General features: G+C 43.1%; 1 protein-coding gene across 4 annotated transcripts in view; it reads left to right on the top strand.

Annotated features, from left to right (window-relative positions):
- The window catches only part of lnx1 (ligand of numb-protein X 1), a 204,497-nt gene that overhangs the window by 107,828 nt on the left and 69,377 nt on the right, over positions 1–27,292 (top strand). For all 4 annotated transcript variants that reach the window (XM_078217216.1, XM_078217214.1, XM_078217217.1 and 1 more), the window contains exon 3: positions 25,426–25,694. In XM_078217216.1, coding sequence (XP_078073342.1) covers positions 25,426–25,694 — 269 coding nt within the window. The remainder of the gene's footprint in view (positions 1–25,425; positions 25,695–27,292) is intronic.

The raw sequence follows: 27,292 nt of genomic DNA, 5'->3' as shown, positions 1-27,292 counted from the left end.
CTCCTACACCATGAGCTTTTATTTTTCACAACAACTTTTGATGTGGCACTTTATTAAACACCTTCATGAAAGTACAGTACATCCAGTAGTCCACCTTTATACACTGCATTGGTTCTTCTTCAAAGAACTCCAGTAAGTTTGTTAAACCTGATTTCCCTTTCACAAAATCGTGTTGACTCTGCCTGATTAACTTGAATTTATCTTAAAATTTATAGTTTATTTACTAGTGTCACAAGTAGTCTTACATTAACACTGCAATGAAGTTACTGTGAAAATCCCCTAGCCGCCACACTCAGGCGCCTGTTCAGGTCAATGCACCTAACCAGCACGTCTTTCAGACTGTGAAAGGAAACCGGAGTACCTGGAGGAAACCCACGCAGACACGGGGAGAACGTGCAGACTCCGCACAAACAGTGACCCAAGCCAGGAATCAAACCCAGGTCCCCCGTGCTATGAGGCAGCAATGCTAGCCACTGTGCCACCGTGCTGCCCTGCAATGCCCTGCAGGATTTTCTGCCCTCCCACATTGGTTTAACATCGAGAAGGGAGGAGGGCAAAGTTTGGTGGGTGGGGATTCAAGAGTTGGCTTAGAGGTATGAAGCCAATGGAGGAATGGGTGGAGGACATGGGTTGGTATAGGTTGGCATGGATGGATCATAGGAAGTCACTGAAGGGTGAGGGCTGGAGGAATGTTTTTTGTTTTATTACTTTTTTTTATTCATTTAAACACAGTGCTGTGACCAGAGGCATGGGTTGTGCCCAGCCTGCCTCTACACCCAGCTGCCTGCACATTGACTCCAGGGTCACTGCCCCAATTCCTGTTTCAGCTTGCACATGCCCGACCAAAGGTCTGAGCAGATGTTTTTAAGGGTTGGGTTTGTGGAGCAAGGAAATTACGTGACACAGTGAACCCAAGCCAGCGATGAAAATCTGGGCCTTTTCCACTTTTGCTACACGATTTGCTGAGTATTTCCAGCATTTTCTACTTTCATTATTTGTCCTTATGATGGAGATTCCGCTCCATTTGTCCACACATTTCTAACATTCACTAGAGTGGGTTTTCTACAGAACAGCGCTGTTAGAAAAACATCCCTGAAATTGCTCTGGTATATGCCTCTGCTCGAAAGGGAACAATCTGCAAGTGCGCTGATCTCACGTTGATGTTCTGTTCATTTACAACATTGTTGTAAATCTGTTAATGGCATAAATGCTATACAGCCCCACTTCCTCTTTACTTCAAGATTTTGAACTCCTCATTGTATTGTTGCTGCCTTCCATTCCTAATGGCATGAGTTCTCTTTCCTGCTTTGACCTTCACTTTGCAAACAGTTGCAACATGGCATCTCTTTTGGCAGTTACAGCATTTGGCGTTACTGTACTGATGTGGATGTTGCCATTTGATTAGCCTTACAGCAATAACAAACCACTAAACCGTTATCAGTAGCACTGTTCTCTGCACTGTAGGCTTAGCAGAAACCATTATGGACAGGAGGTGTACTAGTCACTTGCATGCAATGAAATTCTGCAATGTCATCTTCATAGAAAGAGCAAGCTTACATGCTATCTGTGTGTTTAGTAACTTTGATTAGATTCTTTCATCTACCAATCCACACATGATTCGATCTCATAACGTACAGTCTAAGAATGTTGTGAAAAATTATTTAGTGCCACAACGACTCACCAACTGTTCCACTATTTTTTCTAGTGCCTATTTACCACTTTGCAGCTTTCCTCTATCTCTAATGCTTTACGGTTGAAATGTTCCTCCAATTTGGTGATGATTGTTTTGAATGGCATAATTATGGTCTGAGTGGGGGAAAGAAGACTTGTTAGCACATCATACACTTCCGAGCCAATCTCCATTAGCAAAATTGCTTTCCTGGACTCGAGAACTGCCTTTTTCTAAGACTTGACCTCTTCACTTTCACCTTAAATTCCAAAATGAAAAAAACCCCTGAATGGTTCTCAAGCCCTCTCATATATTGCTAACTTTCTGAGGTATGCCATGAGTGTAGCCATGTTTTCCATTTCCAGATTCAAAGTGACCCAGTTCACACTTTACTGTGGCTGTCTGTAACAGTGACATTCAAACCAATTTAGCCGATGGTTGAAAATATCCTCCTATCAGATGAGCACTTTAAATCGAATGTGCAATGGGTGCTGGACTTAAGTTTATTTATTAGTGTCACAAGTAAGGCTTACATTAACACTGCAATGAAGTTTCTATAAAAATCCCTTAGTTGCCACACTCCGGCGCCTGTTCGGGTACACTGAGGGAGAATTTAGCACGGCCAATGCACCTAAGCAGCACGTCTTTCGGACTATGGGAGGAAACCGGGACACCCGGAGGAAACCCACGCAGACCCAGCTTGGGCCATTGTGGACTTCCAGCATTTATTACCCAGTCCTAATTGCGCTTAAACTGAATGGTTTGCTAGGCCATTTCAGAGGATGTTGCTGTGGATCTGGAGTCACATGTAGGCCAGACCAGGTAAGGATGGCAGATTTCCTTCCCTAAAGGACATTAGTGAACCAGATGGGTTTTCATGACATTCAACAATGGTTTAATGGTCATCATTAGACTTTTAATTCCAGATTTTTATTGAATTCAAATGTCACTGTCTGCCGTGGATTTGAACCCAGTGCATTACCCTGGTCCTTTGCACTACTATTCTAGTGACAATATCATTACACCACCACCTGTGCTTCAAGCTGTTTCCTCAGTGAATGGGATTTGTGGAGTTGATGCGGGCATCATCCGCCTGTTGGAGAGAAGGTGGGGTTGGATCCCCCATTAGTTCCACGGAAAAGGCTGAATGGAGTCAAGTTCCTTTCAGGCACTTAAGTGGCCACTGTCGGGCCTTCTCACGATTGAGGTCCCCGGAGGGGAAGTCCTACCCACTGAGAACTGCCAGCCAACCAATTAACTATTTAAAACTACCAGAACCAGCAGGAGCAGTAGCTGCAGGTGGCATTGCACCCAGCCGAGGCCCAGAAATATCATGGGACCCCAGACCAAAGGTGAGAGATGGCAGGTTTGGGGGCATGGGAAAGGCAGCAGGAGGTTAGAGACAAGGCCAAGGAGTGGTTTTCATTAGACTCTTCTCTCCAATTCAAGGTCACTGGGCCAGAGTGCCTGATAACAAGGGACCCACGGGGAGGCTGATGCCCTGAGTAAGTGGACCCAGCCACCATGTTCCCATCACCGTGGCTGCATGAGCGGTATGGTGGCACAGTGGTGGGCATTGCTGCCTCACAGTGCTAGGGACTCGGGTTCAATTTCCCAGCTGGGGTCACTGTCTGTGTGGAGCCTGCACATTCCCCACATGATGGTGTAATGATATTGTCACTAGAATAGTAGTGCAGAGGGCCAAGGTAATGTCCTAGGTTCAAATCCATGGCAGATAGTGACATTTGAATTCAATAAAAATCTTAAATTAAAAGTCTAATGATGACCATTAAACCATTGTTGACTGTCATGAAAACCCATCTAGTCCACTAATGTCCTTTAGGGAAGGAAATCTGCCATCCTTACCTGGTCTGGCCTACATGTGACCAGATCCACAGCAATGTCTTAAATATCCTCTGAAATGGCCTTGCAAACCATTCAGTTTCGGAACAATTAGGGCTGGGTAATAAATGCTGGATTGCTGGCGCAGCCAGTGATGCCACATTCCCTGAATGAATTAAAAGAAAATCTGACCAACCCCTTGGCCATCCAAGGAGTTAGGTCACCGGGAGTTGGCTGATCTTGTTTTGTGCACCCCTGTTGTTGCACAGCAAGGATTAATGTGGGACTGGAGGATAGCACTGCCCATGGTATGATGTATAGAGTCACATGGTAATAGACTCAGGGAGAACACTTTGGAAGTCTACATCCACAGAGAAGCAGCTCCATGCATGACAGTAACTTGGGATCTGTAAATAGTTAAAGACTAACAATAGGTAGTTCATGTTTAAATGTACAAGTCTCAAGATCTCATCATTGAAACAACTAAAGAATCCATATTACAACGTTTGCCTCTGTTTGATGCTTATATTTATGGACTTTGGTCCCATCTTCATAGTCAAAAATTGTTATGTATCGGACTGAACTCGGAAGGAAAATGGATGCCGAGCATGATTAGTTCAAGGAAGTGTTTATTATGACATTATGTCATTAACATCACATTCAAACATATTACTAAATGAAACTAATTTCTTCATCACTGCTAAAGGTATACAGCAAATTTGTACATAAGTAAAATTATTTGGGATTTAAACAAATTCAATCAACCTAATAATCAGAAATGTTTTCAACTTGTAATAAGGGCAGAAGATACATGTGGACCAAGTTGTAAATGCAGTATCACATCTTGATTATATGCTGTTTCCACCCATGCTCAAGATTGAGTGCAGCATAAGAAATGGGATTGAACATGCAGATGTTGGCAGCTAACTTTATTTTTACTTTACATTTTCATTGACATTTTTTGTGGCTTTAAAAAGAATATATTTTATGATTCATAAGTTCAAAGTATTTAAAGAATGTAATTCTTTGTGTCAGTAATTGTACTGAAAAAGCCACGATTTGTGTAAAATTAGAAATCTAAAATTATTTTAAAAAATAAGAATTTCCCATCTGCTCTTACTTTGTAAGATAATGCGTAGCACAAAATCACTATCTGGTTTCAACAAAATATGAATCTACACTATTATACTACTTGTGAGCATGTTCCTTATTTCCCTTTGTTGGTGCATACTTCACCTATCTATCTATCCAAAAAAGTTGACTTTTTTGTGTTAAGTACGCTCAAAAATGATCAGTGCTTGATCAATGAATAATTTGTTTGCAGATAAGCAGTGTTTTGCCAAATTTGCCATCAAATGTGAGCAAATGGCGAACGTGCTCCAAGGTATCGAGTGCACTCAAAACGATCCATCAGCAACTTGCACTGAAAAATACAAGGAAATTAATTACTTAAATAATGCCTGAATTTATTCAGTTGTTTCATTTAGTTTAACAAATCTTTTCATTTTTCAATACATGCTCAAGAGCACCACCAGATCCACCCACGATCCCCTCCCCCCACAATACTCAGCTTGTAGCTGTTGCCATCAGTGCTCCTACACTGGCTGAAAAACTACAGCATGGCCTCAACTTCACTTCTGGTTCCAGCAGGCCTTGCCACCTGAGAATTGGTTGAGATGGGGGCAAAAAGAAAGAGGAGTGGTGGGGAAGAGGGGTGGGGGGAGAAAGAGAGGAGGAAGGTGGGAGTGAGAGAGGGGTGAGAGGGTAGAGAGAGGGTGGGCAGGAGGAGATGGGGAGGGACAGCAAGGAGGGGGTGAGAGAGGGTAGGAGGAGGGGTGGGGGAGAGAAAGGGTGAATAGGACAGAGGAAGGGAGGGAGAGACAGAGGCCAAGCGAGAGTGAGAGAGGAAATCAGATAATGGGAGAGGGAGAGAGGGTGGAGGGAAAGGAGCGAGAGATGACGGAGGGGGAGAGTGAGGAAGAGAACTATTTCAATCTGTGGGTGTATGGGGGATACAGGGGCAGAAGGAAATTGCTCTGGGTGGGGGTGTGGGAGGAAATTGCTCTGGGGCAGGGGGAGTTCAGGGGCAGAAGAAAATTGCTTGCGGTGGTGGTGCAGGGGGGGGGGGAATCTGATCTTGGGTGCATGCAGGGTAGAATTGTGCTACATTAGTTGCAGGTTACAAAGAAAAATGTGAAACTGGCTTATCGACGTTTATATTAAAACAGTGTCTGCTTTTTCTAAAGATAGGGTGTTTGAAACTATGGAAATTAAACAACATGGAAAATAAATTCTATGAGTGATTTTGGTGTCCAAATATTTAAGTGATATTGCCAATAGCCAAGCTTGAGCACTTAGGTTTTGGGATAATTGCTGACAGGGATGTCAGTTATATTACTTGCAATGTTAAATGATAGCCAAATGATTGCTTTTGAGTGCAATTAAAGTCAAATGATGGCTAAATAATTGCTGTCGATTACATGATGTTGTGCTGTATATCTCTATGACTCTATGTTAAATTAATGCTAAATGATTGCCTTTGAGCACAATTGATGTCAAATGAGTGCAAATGAATGTTGTTGAATGTAGATGATGTCAGATGATCTCAAGAATTTCAGATAGGGTAGGTTTACCTGTCATCTCTCCCAAAATTTTCAACATTAGTGGTGTGCTGCACTATAGAGTTTGGTCCTTCACTCAGCTTTTATTAAAAGAAATATTGATTTTAATAAGTATCTTAATCATAAAGATTTTTTCTTCAGTGGTCACCAGCCAGTTTCAAATCCGACTTCATACTTTTCTATTCTGCTGCCTTTGTAATACTTTCCACCTCTTTCATGACTCACTTCTCTCTCCTACAACCTTTCCTAATGATTTGTGCTTTTGCTGAAAATATTAACCTCAAATAACCATTTTTCACAGTGTTACAGCAGCCACATCGACGGGGAACAAGGAAAAAACATGAACACTGAAACTGGTGCAGCGTTAAATCAAGAACAGGGTTCTGGAATATGAATCTCAATTTTTCCTGAGGGTTCTCAAAGATTGCCATTTTTTAAAAACCAAAGTGTGATTACAATGATGTGATTAATATTAAACATGACCAGAAGATTTACTCTATGCATCTCAGGAAATGTAATAGTCAGAAAACCCATTTAATGTGACTGTATATAATGCACAGAAGAAATCTTGCCCCATGACTGGGCACCAATATCAAGGTTTCGACAAGAAATACTGTAGTAATGGGAGAAAATATTTGGCAGACTGAAATCACTGATTTATTTCCTTACAAGCTATCGTCTGTCATTATGTATTCTTGGTGGAAATCACTGCTAAACTTAGTTGATTTATACCACACATTAATATGGCTTTGGAACAAAAGAAAATTAGTACATTTAAAATGATGCTCTTGACTCCCTACTGACCCAAGGTCATGTAATGCCACAGAAATTAATTCCAGGTGTAAAACAAAATGGTGATAAACTATCCAATGAGCCACAGATCACACAGATGATGTTACACGCTAATTTATAGAAATGATTATACTAGTCTTGTGATCAGAGTGTAATATTAGTTTCTCAAATTCATGTCATATAAACCCAGTTAATTTAAGTAAAATTGTAAAAGTTAGCTTCTGCGTTATCAGTACTTCACAGAATCATGCCCCACCTCCACCTCAGTTTCGCCTTCCCTTTACCAAAGATACTGCTACAGATTCAAAGCATCCAAATTTCTCTGTGAGTCAAGTAGCCATTGTCCACAATCTCTGATCGGTTTGTTATTTAACCAAGGTGAGCATCACAGATGACTTGATCCTGTCTTTACCCAACATCCACAATACACATCCTTTCTAACATATCGGGAATGAGAGCCATGGCTTTATTTTTCTCGATGTGGAGATGTCGGCATTGGACTGGGGTAAACACAGTAAGAAGTTTAACAGCAGCAGGTTAAAGTCCAACAGGTTTATTTGGTAGCAAATGCCACTGGCTTTCGGAGCGCTGCCCCTTCGTCAGGTGGAGTGGACCTGACGAAGGGACAGCCTGTTCCGAAAGCTTGTGGCATTTGCTACCAAATAAACCTGTTGGACTTTAACCTGGTGTTGTTCAACTTCTTACTTTATTTTTCTCCCCCTTAGCTAAGGAATGCCGAAGTGATTGATAACACCCCTATTGGCACCCTGGATAGTATTACTTTTTATTTCATGATCTACTGTAGGAAGCTATTGGATAAGTAAACAGTTCCCCTTCCAAGGACATGGCTTTGCAATCTGTTGCAAAACTATCAAGGAAAATATTATGCAGAAAAAGACAAACTTGTTTCGCATCATAAATTGGCTATACTATGCATACACTACTCTCCAACCACGTGTTTTAATTTTATGTTTTTATTTGATGGATTTCTTCAAAATTTTGATGACAAGGGAATATTCGAGAAATATCAATGATCCACCAGGCTTTTCACTTGATCTCTTATTGTTTTGCGCGGTTGTAGTACAATAAGTTTTCATTAGTCAGAGCAATACATCTGAGAAACTGGGGATTGAAACCATTTTAAGAACTGCACCAGTTATTTGAGGTTACAGGAAACTGGTAGTCATGAGAGGCTTCTTATTTTGATCGTTAGTTGATTGTCACCTGTCTGACCCCAGGGCTGATGAAACTGATTATCCCTCTGTTTGCAGTCTCCATTGATAGAGGGCATGTGTGGAAAACAGCCTGATGATCTGGCTGACCTTGTGGAGACTGCAGGACTCTGAATTCCGAAAGGTCAAAGGGCAGTGTCATTTAACCCAACCTCATGAAAGGCTAGCTTCACCAAGATGTAAAAACTAAAATGTTTAATGCGGAAATCTAAAAACAGTTGAAGATTAATTTGGCTTTTTGTGATGGGTGAAGTGTTGTATTTTTAAATAACATTATATTATTATATACATATCCCATGTGGTTTTGTTTTCTCATGCACTATGTGGCACCAGACATCTGCACACAAACAGAATCCTTTGGAAAACTGACAACACCCTAGTCAAAAAGCTCTATGGAAATTCTAAATGGTTGCCACAACCTCCACCCTCAATTATTCCTTTTATTCTAAAGGTGGAGTTAGTGCTTGACTATCAGGAAAACTTACTTTTGAAAATACTGTGTCATCCAACAATATGTATGTAGTATCTTATTTTCACAATTATGTTCTAGGAAAATGGTATTTCAGTTAATAAAATGCTTTGTTGGTGTTTTAGCTAGGAGGAGGCTGTGCCAAATTGAAAATCTTAATTTGTTCTAATTACACAAGAAGGTTTTCCTCCGGGTGCTTCCGTTTCCTCCCATAGTCCGAAAGGCATGCTGGTTAGGTGCATTGGCCATGTTAAATTCTCCCTCCGTGTCGGAGTGTGGTGACTAGGGGATTTTCACAGTGACTTCATTGCAGTGTTAATGTAAGCCTACTTGTGACAATAATGAAATAAAAAATAAAATAATGTTGAAATAACCTTTCTTCCATGGGTGCCATAGCAGCTGTACCATGGGCAGGCCACTCCACCTAATGTCAATTTACAGTAATATCTTCAAGCTGGATATTTTTTCAATTTCTTCACCATTGATATATTAACCTGCTTCCCGATGATGTATCACATACATCCAGTCTACATAATGAACCTGGTATAAGCACAGATCTAGGCAAATACTGATCTAACTGACATTCGGCTGCTTTGATCAGACTCAGATATTTTCATTCTTAACAGCTCCTGATCTTGCAGCAGTGGGTTTTTGGAATTAAGTTTGTATTCAGAAGAGCAAGCGTTTTTTAGGGCTATCCAGCAGCAACTTAACTATTTATTGAAGTAAACTTAGAAGGGCAGGGAGGCAATCTGGGGCATCTGCAGATGAAGCTTAGAAACATAGAAACTAGCAGGAGTAGGCCATTCGGCCCTTCAAACCTGCTCCGCCATTCATTTTGATCATGGCTGATCATCGAATTCAATATCCTGATTCTCCCTTCCTTCGATATCCCGTGATCCCTCAGTGCAAGCACACTCTTCCTCTTTAGGTATTTAGTTGTTGGTTGCTCTTTAGTGCAATGGCCTGTGTGCAGCAGCTTTAACTGTATTACTCAGCAAATCAAGCAGCATCTGTGGAGCTAGAAACGAGGTTAACATTTCAGGTCGACTATTTTACTGATTTGAAAGATTAAACATATTTATTTGAATTTGATTATTGCACAAGAAAACATCTGGCAATTTAATGTATAGGCTTATTTGAAAATTTTTTAAAAAAATTTTAAATTTATAAAAAAAGGAGTATGATTTTCACTTGTTATATAACCATTTTTGCCTGAAGTAACACAACATTGACTGGACATTCAGCAGGGGTTTAGGACAATGCAACACACTTGTGCTTCAAAAGTGAAGGGTAACAGTATTTGGTTTCCTATTATTTGAAAAGATTGTTCCAACAGTATAAAATATAAATTGGTGTCAAGTCAATGATTTAATGACAAAGTGACCTGAAATATATATAACATTTCCAGCCTTCTGTGCACAGAGCAGACAAAGCTAGCCATTGGCCAGAGTCAGGATGAGTTCAATTGAGAAAGCATTGGTTCCGACTCGTTTAAATGCAAACCTTAAAATATTAGCCACTCGTGCAACTGCTGAATCAAACATTGTGACATGATCACGTGTTTTTCTTTCAGGACCCTAAAGAGTTTAATCTTGATGTGCTTTTTTTTCAAACTTGGTGTTAAACACATTGAGCAGACTTGGGAATTTGAGAAGGTGTAGATCCTATAATATGCACCAGCCAATTCAATTAAGTTTTAAAATGCATTTTAAAGCAATCATTGGCATTGGTGTTCATTGACCAGATGCAACACTACTCAGTAAAATAAGGGGAAAAAAGCTGGGAATCTAAAATAAAATGTTAGAACTATAAAGCAGATCAGTTAACATCTAGAAATGGAGAGGAAGTTTCAGCTATGTAACCCTTCATTCTGCCTTGATGAAGGGCAAGCACTTGTAAATGTCAGACTCTATCTCTTTGCAGATGCAAACCAGCCTGCTTTGCATTTCCAGGGCAGTATTTTTTGCTCTTGTTGCTAGCTTCTACTCATCATCGAAGCACTGAACTGCCTGACAGTCTTATCTTAACCTAAATTAATACCATCAATTGTAAATCCTGCACCATTAATGGCACTATAAACATCCCAACCTCACTGCAGGCAACAACAGCTGGCATCACTTTTGTTTAGCTATTTTGCCCTGCTGGCAAAACAACTGCATATTCCATAGAATCATAGAACCATAAAATCAGTGCGGCAAGAGGCCATTCAACTCATCGAGTAGCACCAACTCTCTGAAAGAGCATTTACCATGGCTAATCCACCTAACCTACACATCTTGGGACACTAAGGGGCAATTTACCACGTCCAATCCACCTAACCTGCACATCTTTGGAGTGTGGGAGGAAATCGGAGCACCCAGAGGAAACCCACGCAGTCACAGGGAGAACATGCAACCTGCCCTCGGACAGTCACTCAAGGCCAGAATTGAACCCGGATCCCTGATGCTGTGAGGTAGCAATACTAACCATTGTGCCACCGTGTCGCCCCAGTTCCTCGAAACTGTTGAAGATTCAGGATTCATTTGTAGACTTACTGCATTTATCATGTCACTGTCAGTGTTCAATGTTATATATGGCAATCCTAGGCAATAGATTCTTAAAAATAAAATTGTGTTTATAAAGAAATAGGGCAGGAATACCATCTGGGACAAGTATGTGGTCCTGATCGTAGCCTTTATTCCAAGTTTATGGGAATATGTACTGTGCTATCCATGATGCAGAAGTCACTGCAGCAATTTACCTGACCAGGTCAGCTATTTCATAAGAACAGAGAAAAGTATGAAAATGATGGACTGGAAAAGGCTAACTTGTTTATGGAGCCTGTCGTCCTGATGTACTAAAGTATCACGATTACAACAAGCCATTCCCCACATCATCCTGCCCTACCCCTCACCCCAACCTCCCAAGCATCAGTAGCTAACTAATCTCCTAGATTGCTGCAACGTGTATCTTGATAAATTATCCTTCGGAAAAGAAGAACCTCCTGGCATCTAGTCCAGGTCTGCCTTGGATAACCTGTATGAATAACCCTTGGTCCTACCACCATTAATTGAAATAATCTGTCAATATGAACATAGTCTAATGCCTTCATTATTTTCAGCCGCATCAAATCTCACAAGAATCCATCCAGCCTTTTAAGCCTATCTGGGTATTTTAAGCCAATTATCATTCTTATAATCCTTCTACAGAACTTTATACAAAGCCTCTATTGTTCTCTATTGCCAGCGTGGATTTGATGGACTGAATGGCCTCCTATGTGCTGTAAATGGCACTCTGACTCCAAGTATTGGGACCAAAACTGGATGCAGTATTCTAAGTGAGGCCTAGCCAAACAAAAATGGTGTGTTTTATTCATACTGAATTGTTCTGGGAATGAAACCAAGTGCTTCATTTACTTTGGCTATTGCTTCATTGTATTGGTTGTGAACCTTAGAAGAAGCCTTACAATGATGTCCTGAGGCTGAGATGATTGGCCTCCATCCATCATAACCATATTCTTTTGTGCTAGATTATGACCCCAACCAACAGCGAGTTCCCCCCCTCCCTCCCCCCCACCATTCTTCAGTTTTGCTCGGGTTCCACAATGTCACATGCAGTCAAATGCTGCCTTTTTATGCAGTTCATTTAACTGGATCTATAACTTCAAGAGGGAAAATATCCCTTGAAATAATCAGTACATTTTAGTGCTTAAATGCATTGCATCAGGAATGCTGAAGCAAAACTTGTTGATTTTCTGGCATTTAAGAGTGGGGGGAGGGAGAATTGCTCAGGAACTGGGGTGCACTTTAAGATACAAATTAAGGAAATATGTCTTTTAACATTGGATGTGGAGAACACCCGTAAGCCCCCGGTGGCCACTACGCTGATTGATGGGGACGTGCCATCAATTTTCCCTGCTGGCAAAGCCCATTTCATTGCTGACTGAGGGATATTTTGCACAGGCTGTCCTACTAGCAACCTTCCACTGTGACAGACCTCAGAAAACTCCCAGTTCAGTCTGGTGAAACGCTTCTGCGGATGCTCGGGAGCCCACCTACAGAATAGAAACGATCGTGAGGTCAGAAGATCAGTTGGGGTTAGGGGCTCGGGTGGAAGTGAAATACCTTGAGTGTTATTTCCTCTTTTAAGCTGGATAAATGGATCAGGTGTTTAGAATGCAGACACATTAGGAATCTCAGAGCAGAACCTTTATGCAGATTGTGTGATACCACTTATAATAACATGATTGTTCCATTATTTTTCAAGTTAATAAAGGGAAATTTGATATAGCCTGAGGGAGGGGAAACAGAGGGTAGAAGACTGAAGGTTTTCACAGTCATTGATGAGAAACCCTCTGTTTTTAATAATGTGACTGCCCCATGGGCCAGGACCTTTAACATTTGTGACAACCGTACTTAAAGGGTGCTATGCACTCCAGCGTTAGGGTTGAGTGCTCCACTAGACCTATATGAAAGTTTTGTTCATCCTGCCAATCCACTTCTCATAGAATTCACTCATAGCCATTGTTTGGTGCCCAATCCACAATTAGTTGTAGAAATGTTATGTTGTAAAACTGGGCACACAAGACGCAATTATCAGGAGAGAGAAAAAGGTTGAAATGTGCACAAAACTCTTTTGTAACTATAAATTGCATTCTGTATTATTTAAGTATATAAGATTGCAGTTTAAGGCCAATAAAAGCACTGCATCAGACATAGTACAACATGAATGCTGGCCAGTTTATTCAGCTGCAGTACTATAAATAATTTGTGGGCACCAGTGTTTAAGTTAACAAGAGTTGGAATAGCAACCAGTTTATTATTTGGACTGCATATTCTGCAAATTTTCTTAATAGCTACAATAACAGAAATCAATTTAGGGCATAGTTTTTTTAAAGTAGGATAATAAGGGAGACCTAAAGAACGCAAAGAAGTTGGATTGGAGCCAGGCCATAATGAGGTCGACTGGGTGTATCCACTCGCTCTGTGTGAGACGTGGTCCCTTTCTCCATTAGCTGTTATTTCTGTCTCTTCCCTTTATATCCATCCCTTATTTCTGCCACTTATTAACTATTGTATTTCTGGAAGCAAACTAGATAGTTCCAAAGTAAAGTCATATTGGAATCAAACGGCAAAATCTTCTGGCTTTTCACACTGGCGGGATCTTCTGGCACCGATGATGCACCCCCGCCGTGGGTTTCCCGGCGGCTTGGGTTGGAATCAATGGGAAATCCTCTGGATAGCAGCTGGACCAGAAGATCCCGACGCTGGCCAATGGTGCGCTGCCTCCTGCTGCCGAGAATCATGCTGCGGGGAGGACAGAGAATCTTGTCCAAAATGTTAACTCTGGGCGGGATTTCCTGGCTGCTCCAGCTGGCGGGATCAATTGCAACCCCTGCCCTGGTGGCGGTGGCTGCAAACAACAGGAAACTCTGTTGGCAGTGGCGGGACCGGCTGATCCCACTGCCGGCTAATGGCAGACGGCCTCTGCCGCAAAATACACCATGGGGTGGGGGTCTCTCCCCACAGATGCTGCTGGGTTTTCCGAGCATTTTCTGTTTTGATTTCAGATTTCCAGCATCCATTGGATTTTGCTTTTATATCAGATGGATGTTGGCTTTTAACATAGAACATAGAAAAGCTACATCACAAACAGGCCCTTCAGCCCACAAGTTGCGCCGAACATGTCCCTACCTACTAGGCTTACCTATAACCCTCTATCTTACTAACTTCCATGAACTTATCCAAAAGTCTCTTAAAAGACCCTATCGAATCCACCTTCACCACCACTACCGGCAGGCGATTCCACGTACCCACCACCCTCTGAGTGAAAAACGTACCCCTAACATCTCCTCTGTACCTACTCCCCAGCACCCTAAACCTGTGACCTCTTGTGGCAACCATTACAGCCCTGGGTAAAAGCCTCTGAGAATCCACTCTATCAATACCCCTCAACATCTTATACACCTCTATCAGTTCTATTAGGTCGAGTAATTCCTTTCTTTTATTTGACTGGGATAGAAAGATTGCATTGGTGCAGTGAGAATATTCTGGAGACCAATAGTTAATGAATGGTAGAAACCGGGGCAGGGATAAGGGTGTGGGATTAACTCATGCATGTTCCTTCTGATACACGTGGCATGACAACTTTACACTGCCTGAACATTAACAGGAACACATTGTGCAGCCAGTGCCAACCCCACTGCTGAGTGGCTGCATGCCTCAAGCTGTTTCAATGCAGCTATAACACTGACATCTACCCGGTAATGAGGACAATTGCCCAGGTATGTCTTGTTCACAAGCAGGACAAATCCAACCTAGCCAGTTAATACCTCGATCACTAGAAAAGTGGTGGAAGGGGTCGACACTTACTCTGCCCCTGACCTCATTACAGCCTTGGTCTAAACAGGGAGAAAAGAGCTGAACTCAAGAAGTGAGGTGAGAGTGGCAGCTCCTGACATCAAGGTAGCATTTAACAGAGTGTGACATCAAGGAGCCCGAGCAAAACTGGAGTCAATGGGAATCATGGGGAAAATCCTCCTTTAGTTGGAGTCAAACCTGACACAAAGGAAGATGGTTGTAGTTGTTGGAGATCAATCACCTCTGTCTGAAGACATCACGATGTGGAGATGCCGGCGTTGGACTGGGGTAAACACAGTAAGAAGTTTAACAACACCAGGTTAAAGTCCAACAGGTTTATTTGGTCGCAAAAGCCACAAGCTTTCGGAGCCTTAAGCCCCTTCTTCACACTCAGCTGAAGAAGGGGCTTAAGGCTCCAAAAGCTTGTGGCTTTTGCTACCAAATAAACCTGTTGGACTTTAACCTGGTGCTGTTAAACTTCTTACTGTGAAGACATCACTGCAGGAGTTCCTCAGGGTAGTGTCCTCGGCCCAACCATTTTCAGCCTCTTCATCAATGATCTTCCCTCCATGATAAGGTCAGAAATAGGGATGTTCGCTGATGATTGCACAATGTTCAGCACCCTACGCCACTCCTCAGATACTGAAGCTGTCCATGTCCATATGCTGCAAGACCTGGACAACATTCAGGATGCGTGCAGCTCCAACAACACTCAATAAGCTCGGCACTGTCTTGGACAAAGTAGCCCACATAATTGGCATCATATTCACCATCATCAACATTCACTCCCTCCATCACTGACACACAGTGGCAGCAGTGTATGCCAACTACAAGATGCACTGCAGCAACTCACCAAGGTTCCTTCGACACACCCACAACCTCTATCACCTAGAAGGACAAGCGCACCACCAGCTCCATGTTCCCCTCCAACCCACACACCATCCTGACTTGGAACTATGGACGGGATTTTCTGTGTGGCCCACCGTGTTTTTTGCGACGGCAGAAGTGGCCCATCTTCTGATCCCAGCTTTATCAATGGGGTTTCTCACTGAATGCCCCCGTCGCCACCGGGAAACCAACAGTGGGGATGCACCATCGGCGGGACCAGAAGAACATGCTGGCATGAACGGCTGGAAAGTTTCAGCCTATATCTCAGTTCCTTCACTGTGGCTGGGTCAAATTTTTGGAGCACCCTGTCTAATATGACGCATGGATGGTTCAAGAAGGTGGCTCATCACCACATTCTCAAGGGCAAATAGACATGGGGCAATAAGTGCTGGCGAAAGCCACTGCTTCTGTGCATGAGAGGGTTAGGGCTCAGAACATCTGAGAACCATTTAGAGTTCAGTGCAGCTGGGAAACTGGAGTTAGAAAAAGCCTATGGAGAATGCCAGCTTAGTGAAGTTTGTGAAAGAGTTAGAATTATGCTGGTAATTAGAGGTGGGAGTGCAGTTTTCTGAATCTTGTAGAATACAGTCTCAGGAGAAGAGATTGAAGCATCGGGAGGTGGGCAGTCATTGAGGCAGTCCATGTGGGAGCAGATTTTGAGGGAATTCAGAGGCTAGCTCTTCAAAAGTGAAGAGTTGAAATCCTTCATGAGGGAGAGAGTTTATGACTCGCAGTGATCGGGTGGGTTGCAGAGAAATCTGTGGGAACTGTCTTGGTCTCAACTGCCGTTTAATGTTCAATTTGTTGTGTTCCACCACAGTTTGTTTTTTAATTCATATTTAGCTCATGATAATTCTGAATGTTCGAGTATAAAATAGATATAGTGGATTGTCATACTTTCCTGACTTTGTATAGTAAAGTTTCTTTTGTCTGCTTAAAGCCTGGAATCTTTATTCTCCTGGTTGGTTACTGGGATTTCAGACTTTGTTGATTTTAAACAAAATGTTACTGGTCCCTAACTAGATTGTAATAATCCCACATAAAATTAGTGTTTCATGTCAACACCATTGCTGCATTAATGGTCTTGCTCTCAATGTCATAGTGTCTCCAATGGTGCTGCCCAGTGTATACAAGTAGACATGTGCATAAATGTATTTTGGTGCATATAATTTGACCATTTTCTGATATTTGGGAGAAGCTGGAGCATTTTGGATATGTGATCAGTATTACTGAGCTACAGCAAATAATACCAGCAAATCATCAAAGATGACTTGTGCCAGTTGGAAAGGGCTGTACTGTACGATAATGACCTGCAGTAGCTTCTGGACACTTGCCCAGCTACATGCTAAAATGAGGAATTGGCAAAATGCCAAACCACCACAGATGATTATTATGTACAGGTGTTGCTACTGACAGCACAGTGAGGAGTGATAATGCGCATGTGGAATTTTAGTGCAGTTGAAGTTAGGGCAAACAGACGCCAATGCTAAATTTCAAATTGAACCCAATGATTAGAGAGACTGCAAAAGATTTTAATATTATCAAATCATAGAACGATCCAATTAGTCCCACAACATTGCTCTCTCTGCATTGCTGTGTACTATGTTCTGCTTGAAGTATTTCTTCAATTTTCCTTAAACTATTTAATCTATTTGAATCACCCTTTCAGGCAGTACATTCCAGATCACAACCTACTGCGCAACTTTTCCCCTTCATGTAGCTTTTGGTTCTATTTCCAATTGCCTTAAATCTGTGTCTTCTGGTTATTGGCCCTTCAATTACTGGGAGCAGTCTCTTCTTATTTAACCTGTCAAAACCATTCAGAAATTTGAACACAAAGAACAAAGAACAATACAGCACAGGAACAGGCCCTTCGGCCCTCCAAGCCCGCGCCGCTCCCCGGTCCAGGATTGAATCCTGAATCCAGGATCCCCGCCCAATTTTCCAGCCTATCTACATACCAATATCCTATCCACCGAGCTGTCCCTCACAGCTACGATGCTTTGTTCATTACAACCTATTAACTCACCCCCACCCCCCCATTCCAGACCATGTGTTCTCCAGGGAGAGGCGAAAACCCAGAGTGAAAAACCCCAGGGCCAATATGGGGAAAAGAAATCTGGGAAATTCCTCTCCGACCCCCTGAGGCGATCGAAACGAGTCCAGGAGATCACAATGGCCCTGATCGGAAAATGCTTCCCAACCCTAGTCATTTCCACTTCCACGAACACCATATGAATTCCCTGCCCCCGAGACAGGTTCCCAACTATCCGCAGTCTCGCTCTGTACTGGCACCAGCAAGATGATCATAGAATGAAGCCTTGAAACGAGAAACAAGGAACAATTAGCCCGCGCCGCTCCCTGGTCCAAACTAGACCACTCTTTTGTATCCCTCCATTCCCACTCCGTTCATATAGCTGTCTAGATAAGTCTTAAACGTTCCCAGTGTGTCCGCCTCCACCACCTTTCCCGGCAACACATTCCAGGCCCCCACGACCCTCTGTGTGAAATATGTCCTTCTGATATCTGTGTTAAACCTCCCCCCCTTCACCTTGAACCTATGACCCCTCGTGAACGTCACCACCGACCCGGGGAAAAGCTTCCCACCGTTCACCCTATCCATGCCTTTCATAATTTTATACACCTCTATTAAGTCTCCCCTCATCCTCCGTCTTTCCAAGGAGAACAACCCCAGTTTCCCCAATCTCTCCTCATAACCAAGCCCCTCCATACCAGGCAACATCCTGGTAAACCTCCTCTGTACTCTCTCCAAAGCCTCCACATCCTTCTGGTAGTGTGGCGACCAGAACTGGACGCAGTATTCCAAATGCGGCCGAACCAACGTTCTATACATCTGCAACATCTATTAAACATCCTTAACTTTCTCAGCGCTGTGGAGTTTTCTCTGGATTTTCAGAGACTTTATCTCTGCATAAAACTGAACTCCCTCGATTCTGCTCACAGTCCAGAGACATTTCTGCTGCCGACTCAGCCAGCCCAACCAATGCAGGAGGCATCCAGCAGTCCACCAAATGAGACCCACAAGTGGTCAATTAATGGCTACTAAAGGGCCTCCTCCCATCACCTCAGTATTTTATCCTTAGTGCAGGGAGACCGACACCATCTGAGAAGCCTGACAGCTTTAGTTGCATTTTGGGCAAAGGGGGCTCTTCCTTTTAGGTCCACTGGGCCAACTGCAGGCACCCCATTCATCACCTGATCCTCCCTTTAGCCCTCCACCCTGGCCTCTTGAACCCGGCACCCCATCACTCCCTCTGCCTCCCCAGTTCCCTCTCCGTGACCCCTCAACCCCCAGACTACCTCAGTTCATCAGCGTTGTGGGACAGCAATGGCCACTGCACCAGGCTGGTGGTGTTGGGACTACAAGGGCTGCCGGCCATCTGGTGACCGACAGCTCTCTAAGGCGTTACTTCCTCCTGAGAAAGGGGTGAAAGCCCTGCCTTAAAGCAACTAACTGCCACTTCCAATGTTAAATTGCAACAGGGCAACTATCGTGGACAGGCTCCCCTGGACTTTTCAGCTGGGAACAGGGGAATCATGGTGGCCTGTACATTCCAGACACTTGACTTCTATCTTAAAGTGTGGTGCCCAGAATTTAGCGCAACACCCCAATTGAGGCCCAATCAGTGTTTTCATAAATGTTAGCACAGCCTCCTTGGTTCGTTACTTTAAGCCTTTATTAATAAAGCCCAGTGTCTCATGTCTTTTTACAGCCTCCAAATTTGGCATGTCATCTTCAAAGATTTGTGTACAAACACCCCAGGTGTATCTGCTCCTGCACTCTTTTAAACTGTGCCATTTATACTATAGATTATATATTTGCTAGATTGTACCATTTCAGCCATATAGCCTTGCCTCATTCTTCCTACCAAAATATATCATTTCACATTTCATTGGTATCATTGACCATTCTTACAGGAATTTCTGTATTTTGTGAGATCCCTGACTCACCTATGGGGAAATCATAATAAATCAAGTAGGGGTTTCCACACCCAGTTGTACAATATCAGTGTATCTAATCTGTGGACTATTTCCTAATGTTTAAGCTCTAACATGAATCCCAAGGTACAGAAACAAAAGCTGCATCAAGAAAATACAGAGCACACAATAAAACAGTTGCTGCAGTCTGAGAGAACATTAATTATAGTTTATTTTCTCTTATTGTACCATTGTCATTTTGCTCTCTGCCAGATCCCTTCAGAGTACTCACTAAAGAAGGAATTTCACAGTAACTTCATTGTAGTGTTAATGTAAGCCTTAATTGTGACTAATAAATAAACTTTAAGTTCAGAGAATTGAATAGGCTGATTGATGAATGGTGTACAAAACCTTGGAGCAAAATTTTACAGACCCTCCTGCTGTTGGGGTTTTCCACTCCTGCCGAAGCCAATGGATCTATGAATGGGCTCGCCGCAATTTCCAGCTCCATCCTCACCCGACAGGGCTGTAAAATTCCACAACAACAACTGAAAATGCTGGAAAATCTCAGCAGCTCTGGCAGCATCCGTGGAGAGAGAATAGAGCCAACATTTCGAGTCTGGTTGACCCGGCTTGAAACGTTGGCTCTATTCTCTCTCCATTGATGCTTTTTTGGTTTGATTTACTATTGTTCCATGTATTAACATACAGTGGAAAGTATTGCTTCTTGCGCGTTATACAGACAAAACATACCGTTCATAGAGAAGGAAATGAGAGAGTGCAGAATGTAGTGTTACAGTCATAGTTAGGGTGTAGAGAAAGATCAACTTAATGCGAGGTAGGTCCATTCAAAAGTCTGATGGCAGCAGGGAAGAAGCTGTTCTTGAGTCAGTTGGTACATGACCTCAGACTTTTGTATCTTTTTCCCGAAGGAAGAAGGTGGAAGAGAGAATGGCCGGGGTCCTTAATTATGCTGGCTGCTTTGCCGAGGCATCGGGAACTGTAGACAGAGTCAATGGATGAGAGGCTGGTTTGCATGATGGATTGGGCAACATTCACGACCTTTTGTAGTTTCTTGTGGTCTTGGACAGAGCAGGAGCCACACCAAGCTGTGATGCAGTCAGAAAGAATGCTTTCTATGATGCATCTGCAAAAGTTAGTGAGAGTCGTAGCTGACATGCCAAATTTCCTTAGTCTTCTGAGAAAGTAGAGGCATTGGTGGGCTTTCTTAACTATAGTGTCGGCATGGGGGGACCAGGACAGGTTGTTGGTGGTCTGGACACCTAAAAACTTGAAGCTCTCGACCCTTTCTATTTTGTCCCCATTGATGTAGACAGGGGCATGTTCTCCTTTACGCTTCCTGAAGTCGATGACAATCTCCTTCGTTTTGTTGACATTGAGCGAGAGATTATTGTTGCCACACCAGTTCACCAGATTCTCTATCTCATTCCTGTACTCTGTCTCGTCGTTGTTTGAGATCTGACCCAATACAGTGGTGTCGTCAACAAACGTGAAAATCGAGTTGGAGGGGAATTTGGACACACAGTCATAGGTGTAGAAGGAGTATAGTAGTGGGCTCAGCACACAGCCTTGTGGGGCACCGGTGTTGAGGATTATTGTGAAGGAGGTGTCATTGCCTATCCTTACTGATTGTGGTCTGTGAGTTAGGAAGTTCAGGATCCAGTCGCAGAGGGAGGTGCCGAGGTCTAGGCCACGGAGTTTGGAGATGAGTTTCGTGGGAATAATGGTGTTGGAGGCTGAGCTGTAGTCAATAAATAGGAGTCTGACATAGGTGTCCTTGTTATCTAGGTGTTCCAGGGTTGAGTGCAGGGCCAGGGAGATGGCGTCTGCTGTGGACCTTTGCGGCAGTAGGCAAACTGTAGTGGATCCAGGTAGTCTGGGAGGCCAGAATTGATTTGTGCCATGACTAACCTTTCGAAGCACTTCATAATGATGGATGTCAGAGCCACCGGCCGATAGTCATTAAGGCACGCTGCTTGGTTTTTCTTAGGGACCGGGATGATAGTCATCGTCTTAAAGCAGATAGGGACCTCAGACTGTTGTAAGAGAGGTTGGAGATGTCTGTGAATACCTCCGCCAGCTGATACGCAGGATCTGAGTGCACGTCCGGGTACCCCATCCAGGTCAGTTGCTTTCCGTGGGTTGACCTTCAAGAAAGCTGCTCTGACATCTGCAATGGTGACCCCAGATATAGGTTTATCCAGGGCTTCCAAGGTGGAGGACATGCTCTCGCTGATCTCTTGCTCAAAACGGGCATAGAATGCATTGAGCTTATCAGGAAGAGGTGCATTGGAACTGGCAATTTTACATGCCTTTATCTTGTAGCCTGTTATGCCTTGCAGACCTTGCCATAGTCGGCGGGGGTCGGTGTGGCTAGCCTGGAACTCCAGCTTGGTCCGGCACTGTCTTTTGGCATCTTTGATGGATCTCCTTAGATCGTATCTGGCTTTCTTGTATAGGTCAGTGTCAACTGACTTGAACGCCTCAGACCTGGACTTCAGCAAGCAGTGGATATCCCTGTTCATCCATGGTTTCCGGTTGGGGAACACACAGATTTGCTTCTTTGGCACACAGTCTTCTACACACTTACTAATGAAGTCAGTTACTGTAGTGGTGTACTCGTTCAGGCTGGTTGCAGAGTTTTAAAATACTGACCAGTCCACTGAATCCAAGCAGCCCCAAAGGAGATCATCCGATTCCTCAGACCAACATTGCACGACTTTCTTTGATGAATTCTCCCACTTCAGTGTTTGCTTGTAAGCCGGGAGCAGGAGCGCAGCCTTGTGATCTGATTTGCCAAAGTGTGGGCGGGCAATAGACCAGTAGATGCTGCCAGAGCTGCTGAGAATTTCCAGCATTTTCTGCTTTTGTTTTTGGATTCCAGATCTGCAGTATTTTGCTCATATCTGTAAAATTCGCACCTGTTTCTTGATACCTATGCATGGAAATGCACCACAACTTTCAACTTAAGCAAAATAATCGATGGAGAGTAGAAGACAACATGGAAAGAACGAGCAAATGCAATGTAGAAGCAGTGAAGCAAGAGTTACTAGCAGGAAGATATGGCAACTGGAGTAGTTCACTCAAGCTGAGGTAGAGAGAAAAATAAAGATATTTAATGAGATTGGCTGTTCCTGTGTACCTTCATGTTTTGGTGTATGGAACATTTAAACATTGGATTAAAATGCAACTAGTTTTTAAAAAAAGTTTTTCTTGGTTTTGGATCTGAAATTGCATGGCAGCTTATGACTCATTACTGCTGCATGTTTTTGTTCCTCAGAACTTTATCAGCAAGTGGGTTATATGTAATAAAAGTAATGGTCTTGTCAGATTTTAATCCTCTATTCTTCAGTAGTCCAATAAACATTCGTTAAGATTGTACTAGTGTGTCTGAATGAGCCATGATATGGATAGAGCTTGATTATGATCTAATTGCAAATGGACATAGGACATTTATCCAGTATAATAATCATATCCCATTACTCCTTATTTAAGACTTTCACTGTCAAAGATATTTCCTGCTCTGTTCAGTTCTATTTGTTTGATTCACTGCTTGATCAGGGTGGTCTCTCCTCCGTTTGAGTCCTTACTATTGATCTTCTATGGGCTTCTCAAAATTTGTTTTGTGTCACGATATTTGGCCTTTACACCTGGATGCCAACATCACACAATTAATGATGGACATAAGTAACTTCACCCTCATAGCCTGGAGGGTGAATGGAGACAGTTTTGTGCTTTGCTCCCAACAAAAACATTAGCATCATTTCGAAGTTATTGTGACAGCTGTGGTGTATGACAAATTTCATAGAATTGCCAAGAAAAAGAAACACGAATCTCTGCAACCAACGTTAGGAAATAATGGTGCAGATCTTCCCTTCTTGGAAGGGTGGTACCCCAGAGAAACCTCGGAAGATGCACTGGGGAACCTCTTGGAAATCCCCATACAAAAGTTCCCCGGAAAGTTTCATCTTCCATTGGGTGATTACTCTGCAACTGTAACCCTCCGACACTCCAATATAAAGCCAGGGATTTCAGCTGGTTCTGATTTATTTAGGAGAATAGTCATCAAGGAAAGGTTAGAAGGATTAAAACCACTTTTAGCTCCTGGGTACTCTGGTACTGACCACCCCCTCCCTAAACGAGCCTCTCTGACTCCTCTCGAGTCCCTGACCACCTTGCTACCCATTCCATCCCCGACTATCCTCCCACACTCTGACTACACCTACAACCCTGACCATCTGACACCACCCGACCAATCCCCCACACCTTCCCACCCCTCCCCCCCCCCTCCTCCTCCCCCCCCCCCCTCCCCCCCCCCCCCCCCCCCCCCAACACCCGACCCTCCTCCAGCCACCTGACCGTACCCTCAAACTACTTGGCCCTCTCCCTCACTACCTTTCCCAGCCTACTCCCTCACTTTACACACTTACCCTTCTCAGTTGTCCAAGTGACTGGGGATATTTGAATCTGTGATGTGGAGATGCCGGCGTTGGACTGGGGTAAACACAGTAAGAAGTCTCACAACACCAGGTTAAAGTCCAACAGGTTTATTTGGTATATTTGAATCTACCAGAATGTGGCAGCTAGTGCTGTAAAAAAAGGGTGTGGCTTCATTTCCACTGACGATCCTGCACTAAACTGAAGGTCTCTAGGAGTAGCCATGCTCCACATGCTTCAACAAGCCCTGCTTAGATATCCAGGTGAGAAATGTGCAGCTGCAGACTTAAGGTAGAGAAATAGGAGTGAAGTGACAATCTGACAGTGACTGTTATTGAAAAGAAGATTCAGCCCATTAATGCCAGCACTAGAATGGAAAAATGGTTGTAGATTTCCTCAGCACGTTGTTCCCCACCCCACTTCCCCCTCCAACCCCACCTCTCTCAATAATTGTATTCCCGGTGATAAGGCCAGGTTTCTTATATTCAGGGTGTGAAATGGGAACTGTGTAACATTTCCACCTGGATCAGCCCATTGAGATGGATAGAAGGTTGCTCAGATTCAATGGATTGATAATATTTTGAAGTAACCAATTTCATGTCATATACTTGTGCAAATATTCACTGATGTATCCTTCTGCGTAGTGTGTGTTGCAGAATGATGCCAAAGGCATGGGTTAAATCCCCGTACTGGCTGAGATAATTCAGAGGCCTGCCTCCTCACCTTACCCCGCACTTGCAGAGTGGTGCCTCTCTAGCTATAAAGAAACAATTGTCTCTCTCTAATGGTCCCCTGTGGACTATGGCTAATTACTTACTTAACCAGTCTCATCTTCCCTCCATTGGGAGGTTATTTTCTTTGCCCTGGAGCATAACATTAGGAGCTCTATATTATCGGCTTGTATATTGAGCTGAATCACTTGCTAAGTAGTGTTGCATTTTGTGAGATTTAATGAGATGCACAATCTGAATGGAAGCCCTCGTGACGGGCAATGAATGCTGGCTTAGCCAGTGACTTCCTGTAAATGAACACAAAAAGGATTCAATGCATCAGCTGACTAATAACTGAAAGTAAGAACAAATCAAAATGTTAATTTTGTTTAACTTGGTTCACAAATATGATGGGTTTGCAATATGCTTTTCCATGTTTTGTGAAAATCCAAATCTTGTTTTAGGTGTAAAGGAGCAATCCAATGTGGACTTTTGGGAGAACGAAAGAGACATTCGCGGGAAGATTCTTCAACAAATGACTTAGATCCTCAGACGCCTGAGGATAACAATGACACGGCCGCGTCTCTACTTCCTCCTCAGCTGTCAGCATCTGCCGCGGAGGCTGGAAAGACAACCGACTCGGCTCTGATCAACCCAGACTCTGTGTCAAGTACAGAGGACAACCAATCAGAAAACAACCCCAGCACCCACAGCAAAAGTAATGTCAAGAAACGTAAGTATGTACGAGCTGCGTGCAATTTGAAAACTGTTCTAGTTTCTAAGGTTTTTCAAAGATGAACAAAAAGAAATTTGAATTGCAAGAATTTTGGATGTGAACTATTCAAAATGATTGTCTAATCTGCAAAGTTTTTTGCCTTTATGAGGCAGCAAGAAAGGTTTTGATATTTGGGGATAATTTATCAGCTAGTTCACCTGATTTCAAAATTGGGATATTTTCCCCAAATGAAATGAAACAAATGATATATTTTGTGCCCCTCACCTTTCTATAACATATTTCATTACAATAGTTAGAATGTCTCCATGATTTGCAAAAGATAAGGCATTTGCAAACATTGTCGAAGAGAATTGCTGAATAGATGATCCATCTTGGCCTCTTCCTGAGGTCCCCAGCATCACAGATGTTACTCTTCAGCCCATTTGTTTCACTCCATGTGATATCTAGAAACAGCTGAAGCACTCAATTCTGCAAAGGCCATAGGTCCTGCCAACATCCCAGCAATAGTACAGAAGACTGGTGCTCCAGAACTAGCCACACCCCGAGCCAAGTTATTCCAGTACAGCTACAGCAGTGTGAAAAATTGCACAGGTATGTCCTGTACACAAAAAGCAGGAGAATCCAACCTTGCCAATTACTGCACCATCAACCCATTCTCGATCATCAGCAAAGTGATGGAAGGGGCCATCAACAATGCTATCAAATGGCACTTGCTCAGCAATATCTTGCTCTATTACGCTTAATTTGGGTTCTGCCAGGGCCATTCAGCTCCTGACCTCATTATAGCCTTAGTCCAAACATGGACAGAAGAGCTAAACTCAAGAAATGAGTTGAAAACAACTGTCTTTGACATCAAGGCATTATTTGACTGAGTGTGGCATCAATATTGGAATCAATGAGAATCGAGGGGAAACCCTTCACAAGTTGGAGTCAAAGAAAGATAGGTTGTTGTGGTTTTGGTGTAAAATCATCTCAGCTCCAGGGCATCACTGTAGTATTTCCATCGGATAGTGTCCTCGGCCCAACCACCTTCAGCTGCTTCATCAATGAACATCCTTCCATCATAAGGTGAGAGAGAGATGTTTACTGATGACTGCACAATGTTCAGCATCATTCATGACTCTTTAGATACTGAAGCAGTCCATGCCAATATGAAGCAAGATCTGGACAACATTCAGTTTTGGGTTGATAAGTGGCAAGTAACATTCATGCCACACAATTATCAAGTAATGGCAATCTCCAACAAGAGAGAATCTTATCATCTCCCCTCAATAATCAATGAATCCCTCTTTATCAATGTCCTGGGGATTACCATTGACCAGAGATTGAAATGGACTGGCCATATAAAAACTGTGGTTACAAGAGCAGGTCAGAGGCTGGGAAATCTAGAGCAGATACCTTGCCATCTAACTCCCCAAACCTTGTCCACACATCAGGAGTGTGATGGAATGCTTTCCACTTGCTTGGATTATTATAGCTCCAGCTTGGTACTATCCAGGTCAAAGCAACTTGACTAGCACCCCATCTACCAACTTAAACATTCAATCCCTTTATCACCGATACAGAGTGGCAGCAGTGCATACCATAGATCAGAG

The sequence above is a fragment of the Mustelus asterias genome, chromosome 1 (genome assembly GCF_964213995.1).
Source record: "Mustelus asterias chromosome 1, sMusAst1.hap1.1, whole genome shotgun sequence".
Lineage (NCBI taxonomy): Eukaryota > Metazoa > Chordata > Chondrichthyes > Carcharhiniformes > Triakidae > Mustelus > Mustelus asterias.
This window is presented reverse-complemented; position numbering and strand designations above follow the sequence as displayed.